This window comes from Tachysurus vachellii, chromosome 12, assembly GCF_030014155.1.
Source record: "Tachysurus vachellii isolate PV-2020 chromosome 12, HZAU_Pvac_v1, whole genome shotgun sequence".
Classification (NCBI taxonomy): Eukaryota; Metazoa; Chordata; class Actinopteri; order Siluriformes; family Bagridae; genus Tachysurus; species Tachysurus vachellii.
Window position 1 is genome coordinate 15,742,239 of NC_083471.1, and position 27,555 is coordinate 15,769,793.

General features: G+C 35.7%; 1 protein-coding gene across 1 annotated transcript; it reads left to right on the plus strand.

Moving 5' to 3' along the window:
- The first annotated feature begins 7,357 nt into the window (after positions 1-7,357).
- Positions 7,358-10,765, plus strand: LOC132854336 (uncharacterized). The gene is made up of 3 exons (XM_060882631.1): positions 7,358-7,449; positions 8,620-8,757; positions 10,488-10,765. The coding sequence occupies exons 1-3, from the start codon at positions 7,371-7,373 to the stop codon at positions 10,679-10,681; spliced, it is 411 nt and encodes a 136-aa protein (XP_060738614.1). The 5' UTR covers positions 7,358-7,370; the 3' UTR covers positions 10,682-10,765.
- Positions 10,766-27,555: the final 16,790 nt, after the last annotated feature.

The following is a 27,555-nucleotide window of genomic DNA, read 5'->3' on the forward strand; positions in this document are numbered from 1 at the left end:
GGTTAAGGTCCTGGGCTGTTGATCGGGAAGGTCGAAGTTCATGCTAATCCCTCCCTGCTCCAAGGGTGCTGTATCATCCCCTGCGCTCTGACGCCAACATCCTCAGTTGGGGTATGCAAAGAAAAGAATTCCACTGTAATGTATATGTGGCTTATGGGGCATTGACATGGACTCCTATGCTGTTCTGTTGCACCAGTTAAGCCAGTAAATATGGACTACAACAAGATTATAGACACTTTGCAGATGCTTTGCACCCCTAAACTCATCATAATTGCGGAAAGTATTGCCAGTACATGGTGGTGTTAAAGAAACTAGCGGAACACTGAATTTGGAGACAGTCTAAGTGATCAGCTGTGGCACAGGTTAGTGTGTGGTTTGAACAGCGAGTTGATACAAAGAAAATTGCTAACTGAAACGACTCTCACTTATCAAAAGGCCATGGACCAAAAGATGTTGAGGGAAATGCAGCAACTGAGTATCTCACTGAAAGTAAATGCTATGTCCCTGCAACCTGTAACACCCAAAGAGAAATGTTACCTTTGTGGAAAGTCAAACCACAGTGAAAGTGAGTGTTTTTGCAAGGACCATATGTACCACAAGTGGCCACATTTCGCTGATGTGCAAAAGCAAGAAAACAAGGCCAGACATATCCAGAGCAACTGTTATGGTAAATTCAGTGGACTAAAAAAAACAGGGTAAGAAAGTGGTCATAAAGTGTATGACATTGGACAAGGACGACAAGAAACTATACAGTATATTGATACTGAGGCAACTTTAAACAATGTGACTAGCAATTGCCAAGTGAGTGTAATACAAAATTCAATGAAATGAACATTGTCAGTGCTGAAATATAAACCCCTTACTTAAGGACCAATCAATATAGAATTAGATACAGTGGCAGCAGTTTCTCTCATTTCAAAGAAACCATGTACAAGGCTAAGTTGAACCATATTTGATTGCATCTTAAGAATCTTAAGAATGTCTTAAGACATATATAGGTGAAGTGATTCTTCCAGAATGCATCATTAAGGTGCGTGTAAAACTGAACAAAGTGTACGATTACGCTTGTATGCTGTAAAAGAAAGTTCTGCACCATTGTTTAGCCAAGACTGATCAAGACAAATCTGATTAAACTGGTGGGAAATCAAAACAGTAAGACCTGTGCACCAGATTGACGAAATGTCTCTTGATTTTCTGTTGAAAATGTATGCTGAAGTGTTCAGTGAGGTTTTAGGCAGATTCTGTGGATTCTATGTTAACCTAAAGTTGAAACCTGCAGCCAAAATTCTTCCAAGCATGTGTTGTGCTACATGTACTCAAACCCCAGATGGAAGTATAGTCCATCTGGTGGGACAAGGGATCATGCAACCTGCTTGGTTCTGTGAATGGGAATCCAAATTGTGGCAGTAGTAGAAAAAGGGTGGCAATGTGAAAATATGCAGAAAGTGAGTGTAAACCCTGTCCTGTGTGTGGAACATGCCAGCTTCACTGGGAGGAGGACAGTGATTCAGTAAGCAAGATCTTTCAAGTGCTTATTCGCAAACGGCAGTCATTGAAAATACATGTAAATACCTCACGATCATGACTCACAAGGGTTTTCATACAAAAGATAACCATTTGGTATAACATCAGCACCAACTATTTTCCAGAGAATTATGGATCATGTTCTCCAGTGACCACTTCATGTTCATTGATTCTTGGACAATATTCTAGTCACAGGGAGGGATGATTTCAAGGCAAATTTGAAAGTGGTGCTGAGTTGACTAGAGACGTTTGGCACAAAGTTAACATGAGCCAATTTTTATCTTTTTTGGGACTGGTAAATTATTACATAAGATTTGTGCAAAAATGGGTGACCAGTAATTTTTCAAATTAGGTACTGACATAATTAAAAACTTACCAAGCTTTACTGAACTATGGATAACAATGTAATAAAATCAAACTTGTCAAAAACAAGAAATGAATGATCACGGTAAGTCAGCCATTTTTTTATTTCATTTTTATTTGTAAACATAGTAAGACATCAAGAGATGCAATATACAGTTCCATACACTCATAAAGTGAGTGTGAACACTAATTACCCACTTGACTGCTGCTATTGGTGCCAGAAAAGTTGTATAGACTCTCAGCGGCTCAAATTCAGAATGCTGAATTCTAGCAACTAACTCACAGGAAGGGGGGAAATGTCTTCCCTGTCCCCTTTAGGATTTCCATCCATCGTCCTTTGCTTAATATTCTACAAAATACTACAGTTTTTTGCTACAAAACATTAAAATGATTACTGTCTATTCAGCCGGGGATAAATATTATGCTTGAACTCACTTGATATTTATAAAAAGAGCATGTTTTATAGTATAAAGGAATACATTATTTTTCTGTCAAAACCACAAAACCTCACCACTTGAAATTACATGTACATTTTTGCTGTTAGAAAAAATACATTGTTAGCTAGCTGTGGAATGCAGAACCATCAGGGTATAGATTATTTTACCTACTGTTTTCAGTGTTCCTTCCCATTTTATTTTATTCTAATGTCCTTGTCCTAGTGATCAACCAACCAATGAAGTTCACAATCCCCACAGTTTCCCAAAATGCACAAATAATTGAATCAAACTTAACCAGCAATTTCTAAATTATGCTATGTTTTTTACTCAGTGTTATATACAAGTATGTAATCGTCGCTGTCGGTGTCACTCCGCGGGAGAGCTTCGCGGCATATTTCTCCTTAATAAGAGTCGCAACGAATCAACACGTCTTCTGAGGTAAATGTCTTCAAAACACTGGGCTCAATGAAAAAAAAAATCTTGACCCCCGCTAGTTCTGGTGCTCGTCTAAGGACAGGAATTTAGCGCAAGACAATCCACTGCAACGCGGACTAAACCCTGTGTACTGCAGATAAGGTACGGCGTTTTTTTCATTTCCTGAAAAATAACGGCTTTGGAGATATGAGGATTCCGCCGGACAGCGACGTAATGTAAATTCTGTGTGTTATACTTACATACTTTAAGTAATGGACAGAGAATCAGGGCCATTGTACTGTACAAAGTTCTGGAAAGATTCTTCCAAAACTGGTACTTTTATATTTGCGCTGTAGAGCGACATCTAGGGGATCTACTGTTAAACAGCACCTTTTTTTTTTTAAAGCATTTGTTCACATTTCCGAGCACCGAGACAAACAATAATAAAATAAAATAAAAAGCAGGATATCTTTTCAAACTGACATAATTGTGGCTTATTATTTTAAAGATTTAATCTTTAAATTCATCTGAGTCAGTCTCTTTCACGTGCATAGCTTGTTGGCTCCAAATGGGTCCTCATAATAGCAGTGGACCGAATTGGACTGGATGCTAGCATTCAACCCATTGAACAGAATGTGCTGTTCTACACAGTACAGATCATGACATGTTTCTCTGTCCCAGCACTAAAGAAGATGTATATGCTATATATATATGCTAAGGTGCAACAGATGTACGGATACAGAAATGTCATGGATGTCGTGTCATGAATGTCATAACAGATAAATTATTGTATTAAATGCAGTGTGTATGTATAGTCCAGTGTTGAACTGTTGAAGTTAAAGTGCAGTGTGTGGCATACCATATTTTGGAAGTATGCTGTAGGGTGTATTAGAATTAATTGAATGTGGGGGATGTGGTAGCCTAGTGTTTAACATGTTGGTCTGCCAATTGATGGGTTGTGAGTTCGAATCCCAGGTCCACCAAGCTGCCACTGCTGGGCCCCTGAGCAAGGCTCTTAACCCTCAATTGCTCAGCTGTATAAAAAATAAGATGTAAGGTGCTCTGGATAAGGGCGTCTGATAAATGCTGTAAATGTAACTGTGGCCTAAAAAAAGTCCCTGGAGAAAATGTAACAGGCTTCAGATATTAGAAAGTAACACAGCAACTGGACTGACAATGTGGCACCCTCCGCCAAACTCAAAATGGTTTTTGGCTAGATGCCCACTCTGGCCTTTTGCAGGTCCTAAACTGACAGTCACAAACCCTAGAAGCACCCTAGACCCTAGCAGGCTTCTGTGTAACCCCTATTTACTTTGTGGGTCAGGTCCACACACCACTAAAGAATCTTGTGCGGACTGCAGATGGGGGACGATGGGTGTTGGCAGGACACTTTACAACCGAAACATTGCTCACTGGGCAGCACTCACAAAAGTGGTCATAGAGATACCACCTGACCCCAAAATTTCCAGGGCTTAGGGCATCAGATTCCAAGGGGTTTTGCTCACTATACCTCTGAAGACAGGTTGCTTTCCATCCCATTCTAGCTTTACCAAATACCAAGGAGCGACCCTGACACATACAGTAGTGATGGTTTTGCAGGTTTGATTTAAAAGTGTCTAGTCAATCGAATCCAAGCAATTGTTCCCAGCTCCTGCTGAAGTTACTAGGGTTGTCTGTGACACAAGCCATAACTTGTAAGAGAACAGACACCTTTCTCACTGGCAGTGAGTCAGTGCTGTACTACTCTCCTCATGTAGGAGGCATGTGGAGCCACAGTGTGAACACAAACTGATGGTGATAATACAGTGCTGCATGCAGGCCCATCCAGACAACATGAGGTCAAACAGACATTCCTGTGAGATCATTGTGTTAAACATATAACACTTTTATAGTAAAAGTGTCTTATCAGCACTTTTACATTTTTTAAGTATTTTGTGGTGATTAATTTCTTTGCTTTAATTCTGCATATTTTCCTTTGGTTGATGGATTGGGTTGAGCACCTGTTTGTGCCACATTCTCATGTGGATGATCGCAGGCTAGCAGATCTTTTTGTAAGTGTAGAACATCTGTGTGACAGTCTGTAAAAAGCCTTTGGAAGTTGTTTGAATTCTGGATTTTAGAAGATTTATCTGTTTAGTTTTTTTCCTATAGATATATTCTTCAGTAATTTCTGCTAAGAAGGTTTTAAGAGAATTTGATTAAAATAATTTTAAATCATTATTCGAGTAAAAATACATGTTACTGAAATAAATGTGGAAAATTTGTATTTATGATATTTCTAAAATTGTCTTGGCTTACAAAAATCATTCCAGAGGTGTAGCCATTTTCTTAACAAAGTTTGTTAACAAAGTGCGATTTCTGTACAATTTTATGAGGTTTTTTATTAGATACATGTCATGACAAACAGGAACGAATTCTGTTTGTAAATAGAGAGTGGCTGTTAATATGTTTGCAATGCTCCAGCTCTGTCACATCAAAAAAGAGACAAGCGTGAGAGAAGCACTGCACATCAGACAGTTATTGAAGTTATTTATGACTTAAATAAACATTTGAATATGAGAAACCTATTTCAGTTTGAGAAAGCCTGAACTCTGTATGAAGTAAAAACAAACAAAACAATATGATAAAAATGTAAAAATGTTTACAATATGAAGGGATTTTTTTGTTCAGGCCACCACACATTTCTTGATTCCATGATTCTCTTTATCAGGCTCTGCACTAAAGTGTCATCAGAATCAGCTTACAGTGCTCCTTGAAAATCTGTTCTGACATCTTTTGGAGCTTAACAGCGACCCATCAGGTTAAGCCACTGTGGTACTGATCTCTGCGAAGCAGCACATATAACAGATGAAGGAGGCTATAGAGGGAAGCAGATCGGCATTCCCTAACTACCTTAATTTCCTTCGAAGGGTAATTGGGACATTTTGGAAATTTAAATGACTGCGGATCTGAATTATTCTGTTTATTTCTAGGAAACTTTAGGAAATGGCCATCAGTTATTTACAATTAAGTTAGTAGCTTGTCTAAATAGTGTTTATTAGAAACACTATTTATACACCGTTCATCAGTTCTTAAGAATTACATATACTGCAGGATTTCCAGTAGTTAAGTAACTGAAAAAATTGTATGTATGATGTTATACAATCATTTATATCCATTCTCTCAACAGGTGCCATAAAGTATGGAGTCAAAAGTGCTAAGGCAACTACTACTTTATCACTTTTAGTTTCTCTCTGATAATTCATTTCCTCCCTTTCTCCTATGTTTCTCTTCATTTTGCCTGAACTCTTCAAATGTTATTCTGTTTTGGTCTGTGGGCCTCAAGAAATCCATTTTTATTAACACCAACAAACACCATGAGAACCATATGGTTTTCCAAAAAAATATTATATAGTAAATATGCAGGGTAATAGTTGCAATTTATATAATTCATGTAAAATATAATTCTGTTTGTATTGTCTTCATGATTTATAAATTATATATTGTTGCAATAATAGAGATGATGCTGTTTTGCTTAATTATCATCCAGATTCTGCAAAAGCCTTGGAGAAAATATTCTGTCTGAACATCTGCCCCTACAGTTGTTAAGTAGTTCTGTCACACCTCCTTAGACATAGTTCAACACATCACAGCCTTGTGAAACTTACTTGTCTCCTGTCATGACACCCAGCGAGGAAAGGAGAAAAGTCAGGAACAGAAAAGAGAAGAAGACAGCAGCAATGGGCTGTGCTGAGCATGAGCTCACTAAGCAGCTCTAGGTAACAGAGAAATTATAAGAACATTTGCTAAGTAATCATCAGCTACTTTGAGAGTACGGCTGTAATGATCTAAAAACAATGATGGTTTGCTTTGGGTCATAATTCTAATGTTGTTTACACAACATTCACTATTAGACATTATTAAAAGGTTAGTGCTAACAATTCTACAAACATGTTGCAGCACTGCTGTAGACTGCAAGTTATATGTTTAAGTTATATACTAACTAAGTCATTTTTATTGATTTCTAGCTTGAAATGTTCTTGTGCTGTTGCAGCGTGATTGTGCTGGTTTCTGAAACAATTACGATAATGTGGCAAGAGAGCAAGAGCATTTCACTTGACATTTTTCAGGACTAAACATCCCAATGTTGTTGCTTTCCAAAATATATATATATATATATATATATATATATATATATATATATATATATATATATATATATAGAGAGAGAGAGAGAGAGAGAGAGAGAGAGAGAGAGAGAGAGAGAGAGAGAGTTTCTCATGTGGTATTAGTCCATAAGACAGGATTTGTACCTTCAGGCTGGATTATCTTGAAATGCACTTACTCTAAACTAAAAGCATTGCAGAGAGTTGTCTATTAACTATTGTCACGTTTATCACTTGACCGTAGAAACGTGAGAAAATAATGATTAATAATGATAAACATGGTCAAAGTGTTAATTGCCTCACAGAGCCAGTCTTTGCACCATGTTTCTCTCTCTCTGTGTGTGTGTGTGTGTGTGTGTGTGTGTGTGTGGGTGGGTGCGTGTATGTGTTAGTGGCTGGTGCTGGTGTGTGTGTTATCACAAGGATTATTCTCACTTGCGTAAGTGTTTGAGCACTCAGTGCTGTGTGAACAACTCCAGCTGCACACATGTCTCCCTGTTCAACACTATTGCATGGACTCACACTCTACTGCTGCTGGGTACTGCTGCCACTTTTTATAACACAAGGTGAGTCGGTCTGCATGTATGTCTCTTACTTGACTCTTCCAGCCAAGACAATTGTTTGTAAGAGGTGTATATGTATTTTCACTTGGTAAAACTCTGATTTTGTCTATTATGTCTAAGAAATATTCATTAATTAATTAGATCACAGTTTATACAGTATAAAGTACAATAGTTTCCAAATCATGACTACTGTTGCATTTACAGTACATGTAGGTATTGTAAATAATAAATCAGACATACTTAAAAGTTCTTATTCTTATCATCCATATACACAAAAATATGATCGACAGAATGAAAAGGAAAAGAAAACCCTTTGTACCACCATCATAATCATATTTTCTTATGAAAAGACTTCCATTGCCACAACATTCACATGGAGATTAAAAACATAAAAAAAAAAATCCAGCTGTTTATACAATACAAAGAGAGGAACTGTTGAATGGCCATTTGTTTAAATTTCTGTTATGCTCTCTTTGAAATGGATGTTTGAATTATTGTTTAATCATAGATTCATTCATCTATATTATACTGGAGTCTACCCTAAAAACAACAAGCCTGGAATAAACCTGGATGTCACATCAGTCCAGCACAGAGCATCATAAACACATACATTTACACACAGTTCAACCAGCATTTTTGGGAGGTGGGAAGAAGCTGTAAAATCTGGGGGACGCTCAAGCAGACACAGTGAGAACATGGAAGACACTGACAGTAAGCTGGACTTGAGCCAAGGAAACAACCCTCTACACCATTTTGATTTTGATTCAATCAATAAATGCAATATTTTCAATAAAAACAAATATATTTTGGTTATGATGTTTAGTTTTCCTACATCTGTATTGTTTTATGTTATTCTCATTTCACACTACATTACATACAGACACTAAAACGTTAGCAAAGCAGCCCCAGGTGAAGATCTGATTTGCACTGCGCATAGTGCAGATCTTTCAACAATTGTGGCATAAGTATGTAAATGTGTGATATAAGAACAAGAGCTGATTCAATTTATTTATCCCACATCCAGATTGCTGTCTGATGATGTTCTGTAATTGGCTCACATTTGAAATGATTACAACTTGGATTTAAATAAGGATTTCTAGGCAAATAAGATAAACCAAACTAAACAAAACAAAAAACAGCATATTTGTGTCTATGTGGGTTTTTTTTTTTTAGCTTATTCGCTGCAGTGTTATGCCTGTAACATCCAGGGCCAGAGATATGTGGATGTAGGCTGTTCCAGTCCTGAAGTCATCACCTGCACCCATTTCTACAGAGGCTTTAAGCAGCGTTTCTGCATCAGAACAGAAAGCAGTAAGTTCTCACATCTTTAACACATCATAAGGCTTCATTTTTTAGATAATAAAGATGAACTAATGGCTAATTTTAAAACAAATTGCAATATTATTTATTTTTTAGATGGAGGCAAGTTGTAAATCTGTACATAGATTTAACATTAAACACAAAACAAGTATTTTTTAATGCATTATCAAATATCAGCCTATTATTTTCCAATATGCAAATAAAAGGTTTGCACTTTACAGTAGAGCGAACAACTGAATAATTAGCTGAGGTGTTTTAAGGGGTTAATATCAACAGTGGTACACAGACTAGTGAAACATCCTGGATAAAACGCAGAAGTGGAGATGATTTTTGCCTTGGATTAGTTCCTACACTGGCAGTGTAGAATCCTGACTCCTCGGTTCTTAGTCCAAAGCTGCCTATGTATAAGTGGCAGGGTAAGAAGCTTTACAGAAGGATAATCACTCCTCTGACTGCTCTGTGTTGATCACCAAGTTCCTCTTCACACTAATTAACCTGCATTAACCTCAATATCCACACTCTAAACCACATGTGCTTTGTGAATAGCAACACCTAGACCACATAATAATTTAGTCATCAGGGTCACTTGGCAAAGCTCAATTAACATTCTTCATGCTATGGTGCTGTTCTTAATTTTGATTAGTCTGAAGGTGTTGATTCATCTTCTCTAAAAGCAGCTCTGATAGTTGTGCCAGCTGAAATTCAAATCATAGGATTATTTTAATGCGTTCATTATAATACGTTAATGTTTTTATCACTCATTCTTAGAGGCATTCCCTATATAGTCTTTAAATATATTCATCATTATTTCAATCGACGTCTTCTTCTTCTTCTTCTTCTTCTTCTTCTTCTTCTTCCACAGATCTTCTTCCATTATTATTCCACAGACTGATAATAAACAGATTTTTGGAAAATGCCATTATTTAAAAGCAAAAAGAAAAGAAAAATGAAAAATGTCACTGATTTGTTGAAGCTTTCTGTAAGGAGATGTGTATTTAAAATGTTTGTCTTATTAACCTCACTATTTTTACAGTTTATATCATGTAAGTATAATTGTTCTAGCAGACATTCCACAACATAGAATTGAACTATAAATGGTTCAAAAGTAGGACGTCATTCATTAATGTCAGGGATAAACACTTCATGTTTTTAACTTATGAAGCATCAACCATAATGACGTACCTAACAATTTTTAAAAATAAAATGTAAAAAATTGGACAATATCACCTCAACTGTTAATGTGGTCAGTATAACCTTAACTATCAATGTGGTATTCTATCTCTAAACTATCTGAGCAAACAGTACAGTATATATTTTGTTTTCAGAGGATTGGACCACTACAGTATGTAATGTCTAGTATCTTAATTGCACCATAGCTCTCTCTAGATCAACAGTGAGAACTAATCCAACACTTTGCATGTCTTATCCACTTTCCTCTGATGCCTCACCGTCACTGCTTTAGCCAGTTCAGCGGCTGCAGTCCTCAACAGACACAAAAACTGTGTGATGAACACCAGTTTTAGTCATTTTGTAAAACATAATTTACATGCATTTGAAAATTTTTATATTTCAGCTACAGTTACTGGCATGTTTATATAATTGTCATGAAACAATTAAGTGAATATTTGAAACTGTAAAGTCTTTTACTCTAAAACATTACTATAAAGCAAAACAAAGGCATTGCATTTAATTAATGGTTCCCTGTGCCTGTTTGTCCACAGTTGCTTTAGGGATGGTGCTCACCAGTGGATGCGCTACATCCCGTCACTGCCACACAGAGGAACTTCCAGGAGTGAAAATACACTGCTGTGACTCCGATCTGTGTAACTGTGCTCCCTGGCATCACAAATCATTAACATCACACACACTTTACTTAATAATAGCTTCCTTTGCCATAGTGTGGCTCCAGCTTTAAAGCAAGAAAAGAAAAGAAATGTGGGGACAGAGGAGCACAAGTGTCCAAGAAAAATTCTGGAAATCCTGCACAATATCTTTAGTCCTTTATGTCCTTCAAGCGTTGTCTTTGCTTTGCATTTTTATGTTTATTTTATATATGGAAATGGTCATATATGGGCTAATTCTGACATGCTTTAAAACATTTTAACAAGTAGATTTCCTAATGACCAAATACAAATACAAACCATTGTGGTTTTTATTTAGTTGAACCCTAATACTGTTTTTTTCCTCTTTAATGAGCAAATCAGCCATTTAAAGGCCAGACTACTTTGTTTGCCATATTATACATTTATCATATAGTACTATATCATTAATATTTATCATATAATATTATACATTTTTATGTCATTTAATGTACATTTTAGCTAATGATGTATTACGACCTTGCATAAAAATGGCATCTTGTTTTCATAACATTGTCATATGAATATTTTTATGCTGACAAATATGTGACCTCTTGCTTATAACTAGAATATTGTCTGTATTGACAATAATGGGTTCTAATGTGTTAGAACATATCTTAATTCCTGTCATTTCATATAACCTACACTTATTATGGGTTAACTTGGCATAATACATTTTTTCAGTATTGCATCTACTCTAGTATTTGAGTGCGACATACTTAAAGATGCTTTTGGGTTTTACGATTATCATAACCTAAAGTTTTCTTATTTTTCCAACCCTAGAGTCTTTCCATATTTTTTACCGGATATGTCTTATGGATTTTGAGGTACAGACTCACAGCAGTGTTCTGGCCATCTAGGACTGGAACCTGTGCTAAACGAAGTGGCCAGAAGATGTCAGTATTTCTTGCTGCTTTCCAATACCAGCCAAGTTGGTCCAATAATTATTTCACTGTGTCTTTCTGTTTTGACCAATTTGTCCTTGATCATCCTAACTATTTATCTAGCAATCGTTCAAATCAGTGCTTATTTACACATATACTCTGGCATTTCCTTAAATCACCATCCAAGGATTAACAAATATTTTAAAGAGAAAGGTCTTAAAAGAACAGCACTGCTTTGTTTTGATTTGTTTAGGCCAGTCCATGAGGAAAGGGGAGATGGAGAGAAACATTTCATTTATAGAGAGCTGGTGACATGGAGAGGCCCCTCTAAATCCATCCCTCATCCTTTTTATGAAAGGTTGCTTGTTTTATCTTTTGATTTCTCTTCATGATTCACACAGAAATGAGGTGAGAAAAATGTGCTGAGAGAGCACTCTGACAAGGTTGTAAGGGGGCATATGAAATAAGAAAGGAAACATATTTTTTTGGCAAGCCTTCAAAGCGCATGCACATGGTACTGCTTATGAGGATTTTAGTTTTATGGAGCAGGAGCATTCAGCAGGATAATTCATTAATTATGTAGGACTACATATTTTATTAAAAGAAACAAAGGATTTTCTAGTGGGGGAAATATAGATAAATGCAAAGACAATGCAGGTACAGGAAACCTGGAAGACTGCTTATGTTTCTGAAATTCTTTTATGTTAAACAAATTTTAATTGTCCTTTTAACTGTCATCATTGCCTAAATTTACTTTTACTTTTAAATGAAAACATACATTTACTTTTACTTTTTCTTTTACTGGACCCTGTGGCATTTATATTCTTAATGTCGAGTGAATTCTGTGCATGCAAAAAAAAAATAACAGAAACAAAATGCATATAAAAATTACTTATTTTAAAAGTTACTGACTTATTTTCTAGACTAATTATTGCAGAGGAAATGGTTACTGCTGTAATAGTCCTGCGACTGTCAAAGTCAAAGATATGCCTGTAAACTTGTAATGCAGAGTATTGAACAGAAATTATATTTATAAGATACTTCATTTCATGCATGTGTGTGTGTGTGTGTGTGTGTGTGTGTGTGTGTGTGTGTGTGTGTGTGTGTGTGTGTGTGTGTGTGTGTGTGTGTGTGTGTGTGTGGGGCGAAATGGAACATGCTGAGGTGAGATTGTTACTCTACACTTTCACACAATGATGATGGAGACACAATGTGAGCCAGCTGGTTTAATGCTGTCTGAGATGGTAAGAGATGGTAAGAGCACGCACACAAGAGAGATTCTTTCAGAAGCGTCAGTCTTTTAATATGAAAGAAAGAATGTTCATTAAATTTTCAGAGCTGATTTCAGCTTTTGCTTGCTAGATATTTTTGTACAGTTTGTACCCTTTTTCTGTATTTTTCTGGCGTAATGTTGATCATGACAGTTTTTTAGTAACATTTGTGAGACCACATACTACATACACACACACATTTTATATATATATATGAATTCACTGTACATATTTCATGTTATGTTGAGAATGAGTATGTATCTTTTTTAACCACTTCATTAACCTTTTATGTATACTCTCCCCAAACATACTTTTCACATGGTATTTTATTCACCTCTGTGTCTGATCTTGGGTTCCTGTGAGCACATACCACACTGCTTAGTCGTATGATTTATTGACTGAATACACACTTCTTTACAAGTAAATATTGCATTTTAGAGAGACTGTTAATAGAACAGATTAAGCAGAAATCAGGCAGCTATTCCAGTATTGTAATTCTGATCCGTGTATTGTGTTTCTCCATTCAGTACAGCAGGATCCTTTAAATGAGGCCTCCATTCCATAAACCCATTATAACACATGACTGCACCAGTGCCACAGTGTGGTGTGAGCAGAGCATTTAGAACATACATACAGCCTCAAAAACAAAAGCAAATGTGTAATGTGATCAAATAAAAAAAGATCAAAGTCATCACTCAGTTTTGCTATTTGTATGCTACTGTGAGGAATGTGTAATGTATCATTGATATTATAAGCCAGTGATTGTGGTTACAGAAAACCATATACTCATATGCGTGCATACAGTACATACTCCAAAATCTCTATTATTTCTTCTTATCTTTTTTTTTCAGAATTTTAGATTTATTTTAAAGCTGAATTCATGAACAATCTTAAATGACTTAGGTGATATATATATAGTTATTGCAGGTTAGTGCAGAGTTAAAAATGAGAATGCTGATGAAGCAAAATTATAAAAATTAAACATCTTTTTTAAACAGATCAGTTACCCTATCAGCATTTTGTTTTACTTCTGGAGAATGGTATTATGAAAGTTGACTAAAATACAAAACATTTTAGTATTCTGACAGATGTGACAGAATAATTAATAATACCGTCATTTGAAAAAATTAGGATGCCCCATGAAAATCTGTGTTTTTTTAATATAGTTAAATGGACATTTGATCTTTGTTTTAACAATATTGGAACATTTAATTGCAAATAAAACCAAAGAAAAGTCTGATCTGTTAAATGTAATAAAAACCCCACAATCATTTACAAGTGGAGAACATTTAAAACATCTTCCATCATGGCCAGGTTAGTCTGACCAAGCAAATTTAGACCAAGAGCAGACCGCAAGATGCTTAAAAAAAGTCTCCAAAAACCCTTAAATATCATCACTAGCTGTAAAAATGCATGAATCTACAATCAGAAAGAGGCTGCACAACTTTAGTTATCATGGGAAATGTGCAAGTAGGAAACCTTTGCAGAAACAACAAAAAGAGACACAGAGACTAAAGCAAAGACTTTTGGAATAATGTGATTTGGAAGAATGCACAAGAATTATTTGGACACCATAACAGAGGGCATATTTGGAGTAAACCAAATACAGCATTCCAGCAAAATAACCTTATACCAACTGTGAAACATGGAGGTGGAAGTGTTATGGTTAGACCTGGTCAACTCACCATCATAGAATCCACCATGAATTCTGAATTGTATCAGATGGTGCTTGAGAAACATGTGAGACCATTTGTCAAAAAATTGAAAGCTAAAGCAGAACTGGACCTTGCAACATGACCCAAAACATACCAGTAAATCCACCAAGGACCTTCTGAAAAGTAATAAATTGAGAATTCTGGAATGGTCAAGTCAAAGCCCAGATCTAAATTCTATTGAGATCCTGTGGGGTTTCAGAAACAGACTGTGCCTGCAAGAAACCCGTCAAAGATCAAAAAGCTGAAAGAATTCTATGTTGAAGAGTGGGGAAATCTTTCTTCCAGTTGATGTCAGAAACTGGTAGTTGGCTGTGAAGAACGAATCACTGAGGTTATTTCAGCCAAAGGGGGGAACACTAGCTATTAGGGCATAGGGTGAGAATATCCTAACTTTTTCCTCAGATTAACTACTCATTTTTTTTAATTTTATTTGTTCAATAAGTGAAAACAAAGTGATTTTTTGTTGTTTTCATGCAAATACATCACTCATCTACAGGCACAAAACAAGATAAGAAATTGACATTTCTTAATAAATGACAAAATATACTAGAATATACTATAACTAGAAATGTTTAGATTTTTTGGATTTTTTTAACACCTTGTACATTCAATGTCAATGGTCACAATAGTCTGATCATAATATCACAAATCATATGGACATTAGCTGTCATTAGCTTTAGTATTTTGTAACTGGACAATTCTAGCTATTAGAATCTGTCTTTTCTTTAATGAACTTGGCTTCTATGGCCCCCGTTTCGTTTCGTTTCGAAAAAAAAAAAAAAAAAAAAAAAAAAAAAAGGGCAGTGGTGGCTCAAATGGTTAAGGCTCTGGGTTGTTGAGCGGAGGATCGGGGTTCAAGGCCCAGCACAGCCAAGCTGCCCTCAACCCTCCCTTCTCCAGGGGCACTGTATCATAGCTGCCCCGCACTCTGACCCCAACCTCCTCAGTTGAGGTATGTGAGGAAAAGAATTCCACTGTGCTGTAATGTATATGTGGTGATAATAAAGGCTTCTATGCTGTTTCATTTAATGTTTTATACTTAGTTGATGAAAGACACACAAAGTTGCTTATATTTAAATATTAATGCTGTGCTTTAACTTACATAATTTACAGCCGCAGTTCAAGAATTATATGTTTATAACTGGGGATTTGCACTGTTATTTTTATTTTCTTCAAAAATCTCTGAATTTCTGCATCACTGAAGCTTCCCTTGTGCCTGTTAACCATCTCTGCTTTCTTCCAAGGAAACCTCAAAGACATGCTTAAACTGAGACAGAGGCTTGGCAAGGCTCTTACATAATTCTTTTATGAAGATGAATGATTTAAGCTTATGTTGCACCACAAACTAGAACATTTCAGAATGCACCATATTGGATATGGAGGTGACGTGGGTCCTAAGATTAACAAGTCTAGACATCCTACGCTGAATGAGCTGGTTTTGTCTTCTGTTTTGTATTAAGTTTGAATTAAGCCTGGGGCTGTTGATGCAGGAAGTCATTAGGAGGATAGGAGGAGGAAGTTCTATGGGATCATGGATAATGTCTGGTTCCTGTAATATACACATTTCTGTGAAAGAGAGCTGCTGAGAGATTCTGAAAGTGACGAATGAGGAATGACATTCAGTTTGTGCCATTCAGAAGCCTTGATACAAGCCAACAACGGGACTTGACAATATCCTGTTACATAAAGAATGGACATAGTGTCCATTTCCTCATGGAAAGACCCTGCAACAAACTAGCTCAATACTTAAATTATTATCATAATTCTATAGGCATATTACTCTGAAGCACTGAACAAAATATTTAACAGATTACCATCAACACATTAAGATTAGAAGGTAAGGATTAGTAACCATGGTTAACAGTTGCTGCTCTTTTTCAATCACATCTTGCTTCTTGGTTTGTATTGATCTAGTTTAATTATCTGATTATATATATACTGTAATTCCAACTCGTCCTAAATTCACAATATTTATATTTTATTAATGTAATTTAATATTAATTACATTACAATTTTTTATCAATTACTTTGATTCTAATATATGTTTCAAACTGTAGAAATAGAAATATAAAATAATTCAACAGAAAGCTGTGTCAAGTCAATGAGCAACAAACTCCATTTCCATCACACAGCAGCCACTCAGGACACTTCCAATAACACACACTTCACCTTCTGAGTTAACCTGTAAAGTATCACCATCAGCACTATATACTGTAATGGAACATACACACAAATACATACATTGCAAAGAAAACCCTTAGTGTCCACAGTCCTGTCTGTACCATGCCTTTATTTCAGCATGTTCTGTTCCCAGATTCTCTGGGTTTTTAGATCATCTATACAACAGTTGTTTGCTGATTACTTGACTTCTGCCTGTTCAATGTTTAGGTCTCTTGACTCATGTTTTGTATGCCAGTGACTTTTAAAACATTAAAATGTTTAAGTTAAACTGCAGTTAACATCTCCTTCAGCCTCTTTCTCATGACAAACTGAAGCTATCACAAAATTATTACACATATATGCATATTCTGTATATCTGTAAATCTGTGTTTCATTGTGATAAACATGTCCATTTCTGTTATTTCGTATATTTAAAATTATTTTAGAATTATTTTCTCAAAAATCTTTGTTTTCTAGAAAACCTGAAATTTCATGTTCTCTTATTAATTGGATATATTTGGATATATTACAGATGAAGCTTTCAAAATGTTGTGGTTGTTTTGTCAATTTGTCCGTCTTCTACTTGTTCCTCTTTCTTTTATGTCTTTTCTATTATTCCAGTTGATGTCAGAGTATTATTGACAGAGGTTATTTCAGCCAAAGGGAGGAACACTAGCTATTAGGGCATAGGGTGAGAGTGTCCTAACTTTTTCTCAGATTAAATTCTCATTTCTTTTGTTTAATAAGTGAAAACAAAGTGATTTTTTTGTTGTTTACATGCAATTACATTACTTTCATCTACATGTACAAAACAAGATGAGAAATTTACATGTTGACATTTCTTAATAAAGAATTGATTATTTTATGGGTTGTCCTAATTTTTTTTACATGACTGTATATTTACTTGTTTAAAAAAAAGTAACTAGAAATGTTTACATTTTGTTGGATTTATTTAACACCTTGTACACACAATGTTAATGGCCACAATAGTCTGATCATAACATCACAAATTGTATGGACATTTAATAAAATGAAAAAAAAAAATACTATTGAATCAGTCATTAACTGTCATTAGCTTCAGTATTTTGTTATTGGACAATTCTAGTGATTAGAATAAACCATAGCTATTAACTGTCTTAATTATATGTTTCCTGCTTCCGTGAAGTGGTTGTTGTTTTTTTATTGCAATTAAGTTCCATTTTTTTTTTAATTCTTCTTCTTCTATTTGTTCCACTCTCTGTTATATCTTTTCATTTTCTGTGACCAGCTCTGCCACTTTCTTGATACATACATGAGATCAGAATTTTTTCAGATGGAAACAGAAAAGCAGGAATATGAGTCTAATGACTTTGGATTATTTCCCTATATGCTTTGAGAACAAACAGTGTTATTGTAATTATCAGTGCTTAGGTGCTGTGTGAAGTACCAGGCACCATGCATTACCAAAATAAATATGTCATGTAGTGAGGAATTTGTACAGGAAATCCAAGCTCTAACCAGTGTTGAGAGAGGAGAATAAAAGAGAGCAGTGTAGCAATTTAATCAAACAACAAATTCATTTTTTTAAGCAATTAATTATCACATTGAAGTGCTAATGGTTACCATGTTAATATTTTAAACTAGACTGCAATACAATCCGTAAGTTAATCACAGCATAAAGATTCTTCATTAAAGCTATGGACATTTCCTATGTATTAAATTTGAACCACCTTTAACAAAGAATTTTAAAACCACTTCTTCCATTGGATTATTTCAAAAGAGAATACACATCATGCTTTACACACATTGCAGACAGATCCTAATCACATCCTAGTGGAATCTCTTGCACAGTCTTGGTAATTTTGCAGTTTTGGTAATTTTGGTGCATGATTGGGAAGTGAAAGTGCTGCAATCAGCAACATGTTCATGTGCAAGCCAGCAGAGAAAAGGTCACTGCTGCTCCCATGACATGTTACTTCATCCACCTCTGTAATTAAACGTCATTTTTATTTATAGATATTTGATGCAGCATGGCAGTGAGTTGAAAAAATAATGGGACTTTAAAATAACTTGAGTTTCAGTTTTCACATTTTCTGCTTTCCATTTTGTTTCACAATATGTGCTGGTCAGTTTTGAGTAATTTGGAAGAAGGGCAACAGTGTCATTTTTACTCATTCTCTTATAGTAACATACCCTATTACACACTTGCCCTATTACAGTTAAGTTACAGTAATATTGTGATCTATAGGTAATGTTATAATAATTTACAGCTATTAGTAACTAACACTTAACTGATAAAGGCTGCATTAAAAAAGTTAAACACTGTACAATAGATATTATTAAGGAGTTTATAGTCTAATTCTATGTAGTTTTATGCTTTTAAGGTCCTGTTTGATCACTCTATTTAAAATGTCAGTACAATCTGTCATTAGAGCAATCAGACATTACATTAGAAATGCTGTAAATATGAATTAATGTTAATAACACCAGCTAACATTCAGGTTAAAATACAAAAGGCAATTATTTACAGTGTACCGTATTTATGTTTGTGAAAGGAATAGAACACCAATAACATCTACACAGGAAAATGTAAAATGTTTTCACAAATTCCATTCTCAATATCAGGTAAAAGATTCAATCAGGAATAAAATGGATTTACTAAAGAAATAAGAACAGGATTCAACAGATAAATTTAATTAGCAAAGCAAGGCCTTTGCAAAGCAAATACAGTAGGTATTCGCAAGTGTAGGTAAAATAACCTCAGCATACAGAGTGGATCGTCTAACTGTTCTTTGCATGCCATTAAATGACAGCTTGCCATATGGCAGAAAAAATAACTAAGAAGCTGTTCAAACCTGAGGGAATAATAAGAAAACAGGCAAATGACACCATGCTTTATAACTATAAACTATTCATAAATAGTTGATAACATTTCTAATGTATGTAGACAGAAGTGACTTTTACTGTAAATGTTGGAATAAAATAAGGTAGAATTTTTTTTTATATGTATAATATTTTATTAATTTATACTTTAATTCTTTCATTATAGTAGGATAGATTGATATAAAATCATCCTAGTGTGAAATAAAATGTTGCTGACATCAGGTGCAGTATTTTTCTTTGTTTAGAGGTGACTTTGTTCTTCATCCCTCGGGATCTGTGTCAAGGCCGCAAGGTCTGTGTATGTCTGATCATTTGTCAAAAGGAGAAAAGTCATATGGCCGCAACAAAAAATGAAGGAGAGAGACAAAGAATTCAATTCACCCTCCTTAGTGCATTTCGTTCTTTAAAAAAAAAAGTGACACAATAGTTTATCACTAGAACAATTCACAGAGTTTTCTGTAGAATGTTTCAGTAGGACATCTCGGTTTATTCTCACTCATTTAATTTCAACACAGTCGGTCTACATGCTGCATCGTCTTGCCATTTTGGATTGTAATTTATTTTTTTTTTAGAAAACATCTGATATCTTTGTGGCTTCATAAAATGGTCTTAAATGCTTATACAGCTGAACTGAAATATATATACAACAAGAGAACTTGAAATTCAATAGGGAGCTCTGATATTGTTTGTCCTTCATAAATCCTACTGGTGAGGAATGAAGGAGAGGCATTTAAATATTTCACATTCCTCTGCTTAGATTTCCATCTCAATTATCATTACCTGTTTTGAAAATTTCTGGTTACATTTCGGCGTAATGTTTCGGCAGATGGCTTCTTCATGTGTGCTTACATGAGACAACTATTTGTTTCCTAAGCATGCACAGATATGTAAGAGAATTTATTATTTTATTTCTCTCGCATTTTTTACATTTTTGAATCTGACTATAAAAACATCACCTGAGCTTTTCAAGAACTATTTTAGTCTGTAAAGATGTTTTTTTCAGGACCCTTTCAATTCAATTCAATTCGATTCAATTCAATTTAAATTTATTTGTATAACATTTTTACAATAGACAATGCCTCAAAGCAGCTTTACAGAACATAAACATAAGACAAAAGGTTATTATAAAGAATAATATAATACAAAATTCATGATTAATACTAGATCTATTTAAATGTGTTTGTATTTATCCCCAAAGAGCAATCCTGAGGTGACTGAGGTGACTGTGGTGAGGAAAAAAAATCCCTTGAATTGTAAAGGAAGAAACCTTGAGAGGAACCAAACTCAAAGGGGAACCTCATCCTCATATGGGTGATACTGGAGGGTGTGATTATAAATATACAGTCTGATAAATGTTGTATTGATGAGGAGATTGTTGTCCTCAAAGACCACATGTAGTTGGCATCTCCTCTAACTGTTTTTATTACTACATTTGTTAAAAGATTCCTAATTTAGAGCTCATCAATATGTAATCTAGTGAGAGTGGTTGTCAGAGAGTGTGCAATTTCTTTTTCTTTTTCTTTTTTTTTTTGAGGATTTTTTTTCAGATCACAATACCGTTGTTACAGGTTTTTTATATAATAATTGAGTTCTTATAGTGTTTACAGTGTTTAATAACTGACAAATAAATTGGTCTATATATAATGTTAGGCTGGATTTCAGATCAGGAGCCAAAACACTTCACATGTTTACTTCACATTTGTACACTGGAATTTATTTTACAGTGAAAAGTGAAAACCATGATGTAAATGTGGCACGAGGAATCACTGACTACTAACTCGAGGTAAAAGTGGCATGAGGCCTCACTGACTACTAACTCAAGAGGTAAAAGTGGCATGAGGCCTCACTGACTACTTAAGCCCCGTTCACACTGCAGGTAAAAGTGGGCCAAATCTGATTTTTTTGGGGTCAAGTGACCAGGTCAGGCTTCTTCAGGAGTAGTGTGAACACTCAAATCTAGCCCAGATCTGATTTTTTCAAATCAGATTCATACCACTTCCATATGTGGGCCTGAATCAGACCCGAATCTGATTTTTTCCAATGTGGCCGCAGTGTGAACAACCAAGGCGGATTTGATGCGACTTTTACGTCAATCTACATCAACATTCGTCACAATTATGCGCCGGCGAGTACGCACACAAACGTGACTACGCCTACAAAATGGATCAAATAATCAAAAAGTTGCCCTCGACATTCGAAAATTTTCAAAACATTGCGTCTCTGTGCTGCCGTTACACAAACATTTAGAAAGAAAAGCGAAAATGCTTACTTCCTCCATAACCTCGCCAACTTTAGCGCAACGGCGTGCTGCGTGTGACGTCATTGTTATTGTTCGTTTGCACATGCGGGTCAGTTCGAAACAGCAAACAGTTCACACTGGTATCTGATATTGGCCACATTTTAAAAGGTAATATGAACAGCCAAACAAAAAAATCAGATCTGAGCAAAATATCCGAATTGAGCATTAAGACTTGCAGTGTGAACGCGGCTTAACTCGAGGTAAAAGTGGCACGGGGCTCACTGACTGCTAACTCGAGGTAAAAGTGGCATAAAGCCTCACTGACTTCTAACTCATGAGGGTAAAGTGGCATGAGGCCTCACTGACTACTGTCTAAAGGTGCAGAAAGCATCACTGCTTTGTTCTAAATGATTACTTTTTACTTGCACGAAAGGACATAGTGGAGGAAGCAGGAGAAGTTAAGGGGCTACATGAGGCTCTCGGCTTTATGATGCAGGGTTCCTGAGAAATGACCCGCCTCTGACCCACTGGTGAAGTTCTCTTCACTGTACTTTTGCTTCAAACTATTACAAAATGGCAGAATCTCAGCAAAGGGGCCCGCTAAGGGAGACTGCGAGGTACAACACACATGAGGCCGGCACGTTGTGGCTCGGAGGTTTGTGGCTATATATTAATATATTCTATATATCTGATATTTATGGCATTGATAATTTAACTATTTAACTTTGATAATATTTAAGATATGATGATACACTCACATTTCCCTGTAACAGATGCACACAAAAGATACAAAAGATATAAACCTGAGTGTGCTACACCCCAGTGACATGAAAAAGTGCAGGACTTAACATTTCATAAACATAAAGCATATTAGAAACGTGTTATTACACACAGATTGATACTTTATAAATCTGTACTTAAATCCTGAACAAAATCTAAAACATCTAATGTGAAAAGTGAACTGAGTTTAAAATATTTAAACAATTAAGAAAATTAATTTAGAATCTTTTAGCATTTTTATTAAGGTAACTTATTTATACCAGTAAGATTGTTTTGTTTGTACTTTGTCTTCTTAAATACGACTCATTCACACCACACTACAGACTTGGCCACAGTATTGTAGAGCCAGGTGGTTTTCTACACACTCATTCCATATGGTGCCCTGTGGTTTGCTCCACTCACTACTCCCTTTCTCTCACACAAACTGACTCACACTCATTCTCTCTTCATCTGATGATTGTGTTGACATTCAGAAAAGAGCCTGACTGCTGACAGCTCTTTGAGCAGAAAAAGACAATTGTTTTGAATACAAAATGTGTGACTGAGTGTGTGTGCGTGTGTGTGAATGTGTGCGAGAGAGAGAGAGAGAGAGAGAGAGAGAGAGAGAGAGAGAACAACATTAATGAAAAGCAGATGTGCCAGCAATAGTTTGAGCTCCAAGCCAGACCCTCTGGTTGTGCGTGTGTTTGTGTGTGTGTGTGTGTGTGTGTGTGTGTGTGTTTTAGCATTTGCATCCCTCTCATCTCCTAACCGCTGGTTGCTGTGCGTCTCTCAGCGTCTGATCGAGCAGTGCAGGGTGCATCGAGCCCAGGGAGTTCACATCGAGTTGACCATCTGGAAGAGCTGGTGGAGATACAAACAGAGAGTGTATGTGCCAGCTATCCGAGGCTGTGGACACTATTCTTCTCTACTTGTCTGTAGATACATACCGACAAAATCATTTACAATATGCAAAATATTTTTTGCATTTTATGTGCAAGCAATTTCTGACTTTAGTGTCATAAGGTTCTGGGTTAAATGTGAGTAAGAATAATAATATAAAGTACAGTTTCAGTGTTACTGTTGTGTTGAACATGGCCAAATCATATTAGATGTTCTCTTTTCAAGTATGAAATGGGGATTTGGGGCCAGAGCAACAGATGGGCTCCAGTCAATAACTGTATACCTACACAGCGACATGTATCTACTGTAAGTGTACCTGATATTAATGGAGAAAATAGGGCATTTTGTGAGTAACACAGCGGGATACTTGGAGCTCAGTAAATGAAATTCAGCTGCAGTCTGTTAACTCTGCTGTCTAAACCTTTATGCTGCAAACTTTGATTTTTATGTCATCACTTTTTTGCAATATTCTCTCTTTCTCTCTCTCCCTCTGTGTGTGTGTGTGTGTGTGTGTGTGTGTGTGTGTGTGTGTGTGGGTGTATGTGTGTCCAGTGGAAAAGAGGTTTAATGAGCTGTGCACTGGGGCATTCCCTTGTTTCCTTGAAGTAGAAGGAAGTGTGGAGATTTATGACATGGCTGATTGCCCGTCTCTTTCCTCCACGGCGGCTGACCAGCAGAAAGGGAAAGAGAAACTGAGACGCAGTAAATCACAGACACTGAGCTGCTGCACTTGGTGTTGATCCCTGATAGATCAATCAGAAAGTCATATCTCAATTTGTCTATATGACACTCTACCCTGCAGCTAAGGCTGTGTTCCTCTTTATCACCTGCTGGACACTTGGCTTTGATGGAAGTCTGACGCGCTGTGTTTGATCACGCAGTCACAAAGATTAAAGTTAGGTGAGTCTGTGTGAGAGTTTGACCTCAGGATGTATTAAAAGCAGGGAATCATATTCTGGCAAGAAATTCTATTACATAATTAGTCTACAATTTCATACTTCATCTATTTTTTTAGTTAAAGTTCATCAACATTTTTGGTTGTTGAGCAAATACAAATAATATTTGCTATATCTGTAAGATATGTTACTGACAGAATAGTGATAGATGAAGTAGTTACACAAGCCATGTTGTTTTGCAAATCCTTTACATTCATTTTTTATCATATCACTCGGGGTAATCCTCAAATATCTATTGTCTATGAGAGGATTATCAAAGGTCAAAGTCAATATAAGACTGCTTCTTGACTGCATGCTCCATTTATCTCTCTTTCTCTCACCTCACACACCCCCCACAGTGCAGGAGTTAACAGAAGATGTTGACCTCTGGGCCACTTGCGGTTCCTGATACACAGTGAGGAATGTGAACCTAAGACCTTAACTGACTAAACTACGCTTTCATAGCATATGTGAAGGACCACAGTACAGTATAATGCCTGGCTCTAAGGTTCTTATGAATGCAAAATTGTTTCAAAATTTTGCATTCATTTGCATCAAGCCAAATTGGATAAACTTAACTGATCTCAAAAAGTTCTTTTAAACTCTCATCTGCATTTGCAAGACATAGACTGTTCAACTGAGATTTGAGATTGCATTAAGATCTGAAAATACATTAAGCAAGTAGCAGGAATCAGCAGGAGCCTTTTGCCTGTAGGTGAGAGGATTTAATCTAAGCAGGGCTTGCCATCATTAGTGCCGATCCTTCTTGCCCGATGATACTGTTTGAAAAGTGAAGCTGGGCTACGAGCCTTACAGGCGGTTATTATAACCTTTGACTCTCCCATCATTTTTTTCCTGCCTGTGCCTGAGTTAATGTGCTGCTCAATGTTTCAGAGACCTAAAATGATCTATACATTCACTTCAACAAATTCCCTCAGACATTACAATTTTAGTTTGGTTTCACTTATCACTGGATTTTGTTAAATATCTATTTTTTGGGACAAAGCAATAAGAAAGATTTCTAATCTATGAGAATTTATGCAACATTATGCAATATTTATGCAACAGTTTAGTAAAGAAGACTCCATGGACAGTGCTTAGTTACAGTGTTACAGTTGCACTTTTGGACATGTAGGTATGGAAAAACCTAATCCCTATAATAATAATAATAATAATAATAATAATAATAATAATAATAATAATAATATAAACTTTTCATCATGTCATTGCAAGATCACACCACTCCATCTTCGAACTGCTTTTGAATCTATTTTTAAAATTCACAACAGAAAACTAAGAGTTAATGCATAAACTTGTTTCTGTGCTTTGTGAAAAGTACAATGTTTAGCAATGTATGGGATGGAAACAATGATAACCAGTATTACAGGTAATATTATATTACAGACCTTCTGCTGCTGTAAGTCTTACATCATATAAAAAAAACATAGCAGAAATGTTTTAGTGCATAGACAACACTGACAGTTTTTATCATATTTCTTATAAAAAAAAACACGCAAGCTACGGCACAAGCTGGAAAACTATGGCACATAATTTCTTTGGATGTTGACTTCATTTTAAATTACAAAAGAATTCTAATATAATATATAATGTATTACAACAGTCCGTGCTGTTATCGCCTTCATCAACAAAAAATGCAATTTTAAATTGTACAGCCTCCTTTTTTTTTTAAAGATTCATATTATCAATTACATTACGTGCATTACAAGTGTCTGAAGCTTTATACTGTCAAATATACAATAATATACATTTATAGGAAGTGAGTCATAGAAAAAGTCCCACAAACTGTAATACTATAGATTATACATTCTCACAAGGTCTAATCTACAAGGAGAATGTACTGTACAAGGAGAGGGCAAGAGGATCCTGCCCTAATTACAGGATATTACAGGATTATTAATGAGATAATGGCAGCTTAAATGAAATTAATTGCTCCTCTGAGTTTTATAGTGCACACATTATTAAGGATCTCATGTAGCGGTGTGAGGAAAGCGTAAAATAGTATGTCTTGAATTGATACATAGCTCGAGGCTCATTGGTATTCTGCAAGATAAAGTGGGTTTCCTCACCATTTTCTTCTCTGGGTCTCTGTCTTTCTTTCTGTCACTCTCTCTCCTCATCAGTCTTTTTTTTTACTTTCTCTTGCTATACACAGTCTGGCTGTACATACTGCATGCATGCCATGGAGAGTAAGCAAACTTAAACAGATGACTTTATCATGTGTTATTATAAAAGCGGAATAATAAGATATGTCCAATTGCATAATACTGGTTGCAGAATAAAATATTACTTCATGGATTTAATCATTATTATAATTAACTGGAATTGTTAGGAACTCACTTGCTTACTTAATGTACAGCTATTCATCAGGAATCATTTAAAAGAAATAAAAAAGTAAGAGATTAATCAAGTAAAAGAGATTCAAATGTCAAAATACAACAGTTTCTCGTACACTTTCACACATGCACAGGGGGGGGGGAGAGAGAGAGAGAGAGAGAGAGAGAGAGAGAGAGAGAGAGAGAGAGAGAGAGAGAGATGAATGTTGCTATGAAGATGTACTTTAAACTGAAATTGATAGCAGGATCCACAACACTGAATGTACATAAAGGGTTAAAGTGATTAGACTGAACTCAGCTACAGGAAAATTAATTAGTGGGAAACAATTAAGCAATTTTATAAGAGCAATAATTCTGTTATACTGAATACTGACAAGAAGTGTGATTATAATTTTATACAGTTCTATTAATAAGAAATTATTTTTTTTATGTTGTTTATGATAGATAGATAGATAGATAGATAGATAGATAGATAGATAGATAGATAGATAGATAGATAGATAGATTTTTATAATGAACAAAAACTTTTTTGTTGTGGAAAAAAAAATTCAGTTAGTATGACGTTTTATTTATTTTTGTTATTGTCAGTCTCCCCACACTTTAGACAATCTTCTTACCAAAACAATGAGAAACTATCAGTGATCTTTTTGCATTAATGACTTAATGTGTTTACTTTCTTAACTGAATTGACTCATTGTCAGTGAATTCAGCGCAACTGTAGGATTTGCTCGGCGTCACTGTGCCTGTCCTGAATGCTCTCGGAGTCCCCCCTGAGAGGGGCCCCAATGTAAGCAACAGAGCAGAGCAGAGCTGCGAGCCGCGCGCGCCATACAGCTCAGTTCAGTCCG

What these genes read in the sequence shown, in the direction of transcription:
- LOC132854336 (XM_060882631.1), top strand. Translation starts at nt 7,371, where the DNA reads ATGTCTCCCTGTTCAACACTATTGCATGGACTCACACTCTACTGCTGC. An exon ending in GCCACTTTTTATAACACAAG is followed by an intron (nt 7,450 to 8,619) that starts GTGAGTCGGTCT and finishes TTTTTTTTTTAG; the next exon opens with CTTATTCGCTGCAGTGTTAT. An exon ending in CTGCATCAGAACAGAAAGCA is followed by an intron (nt 8,758 to 10,487) that starts GTAAGTTCTCAC and finishes GTTTGTCCACAG; the next exon opens with TTGCTTTAGGGATGGTGCTC.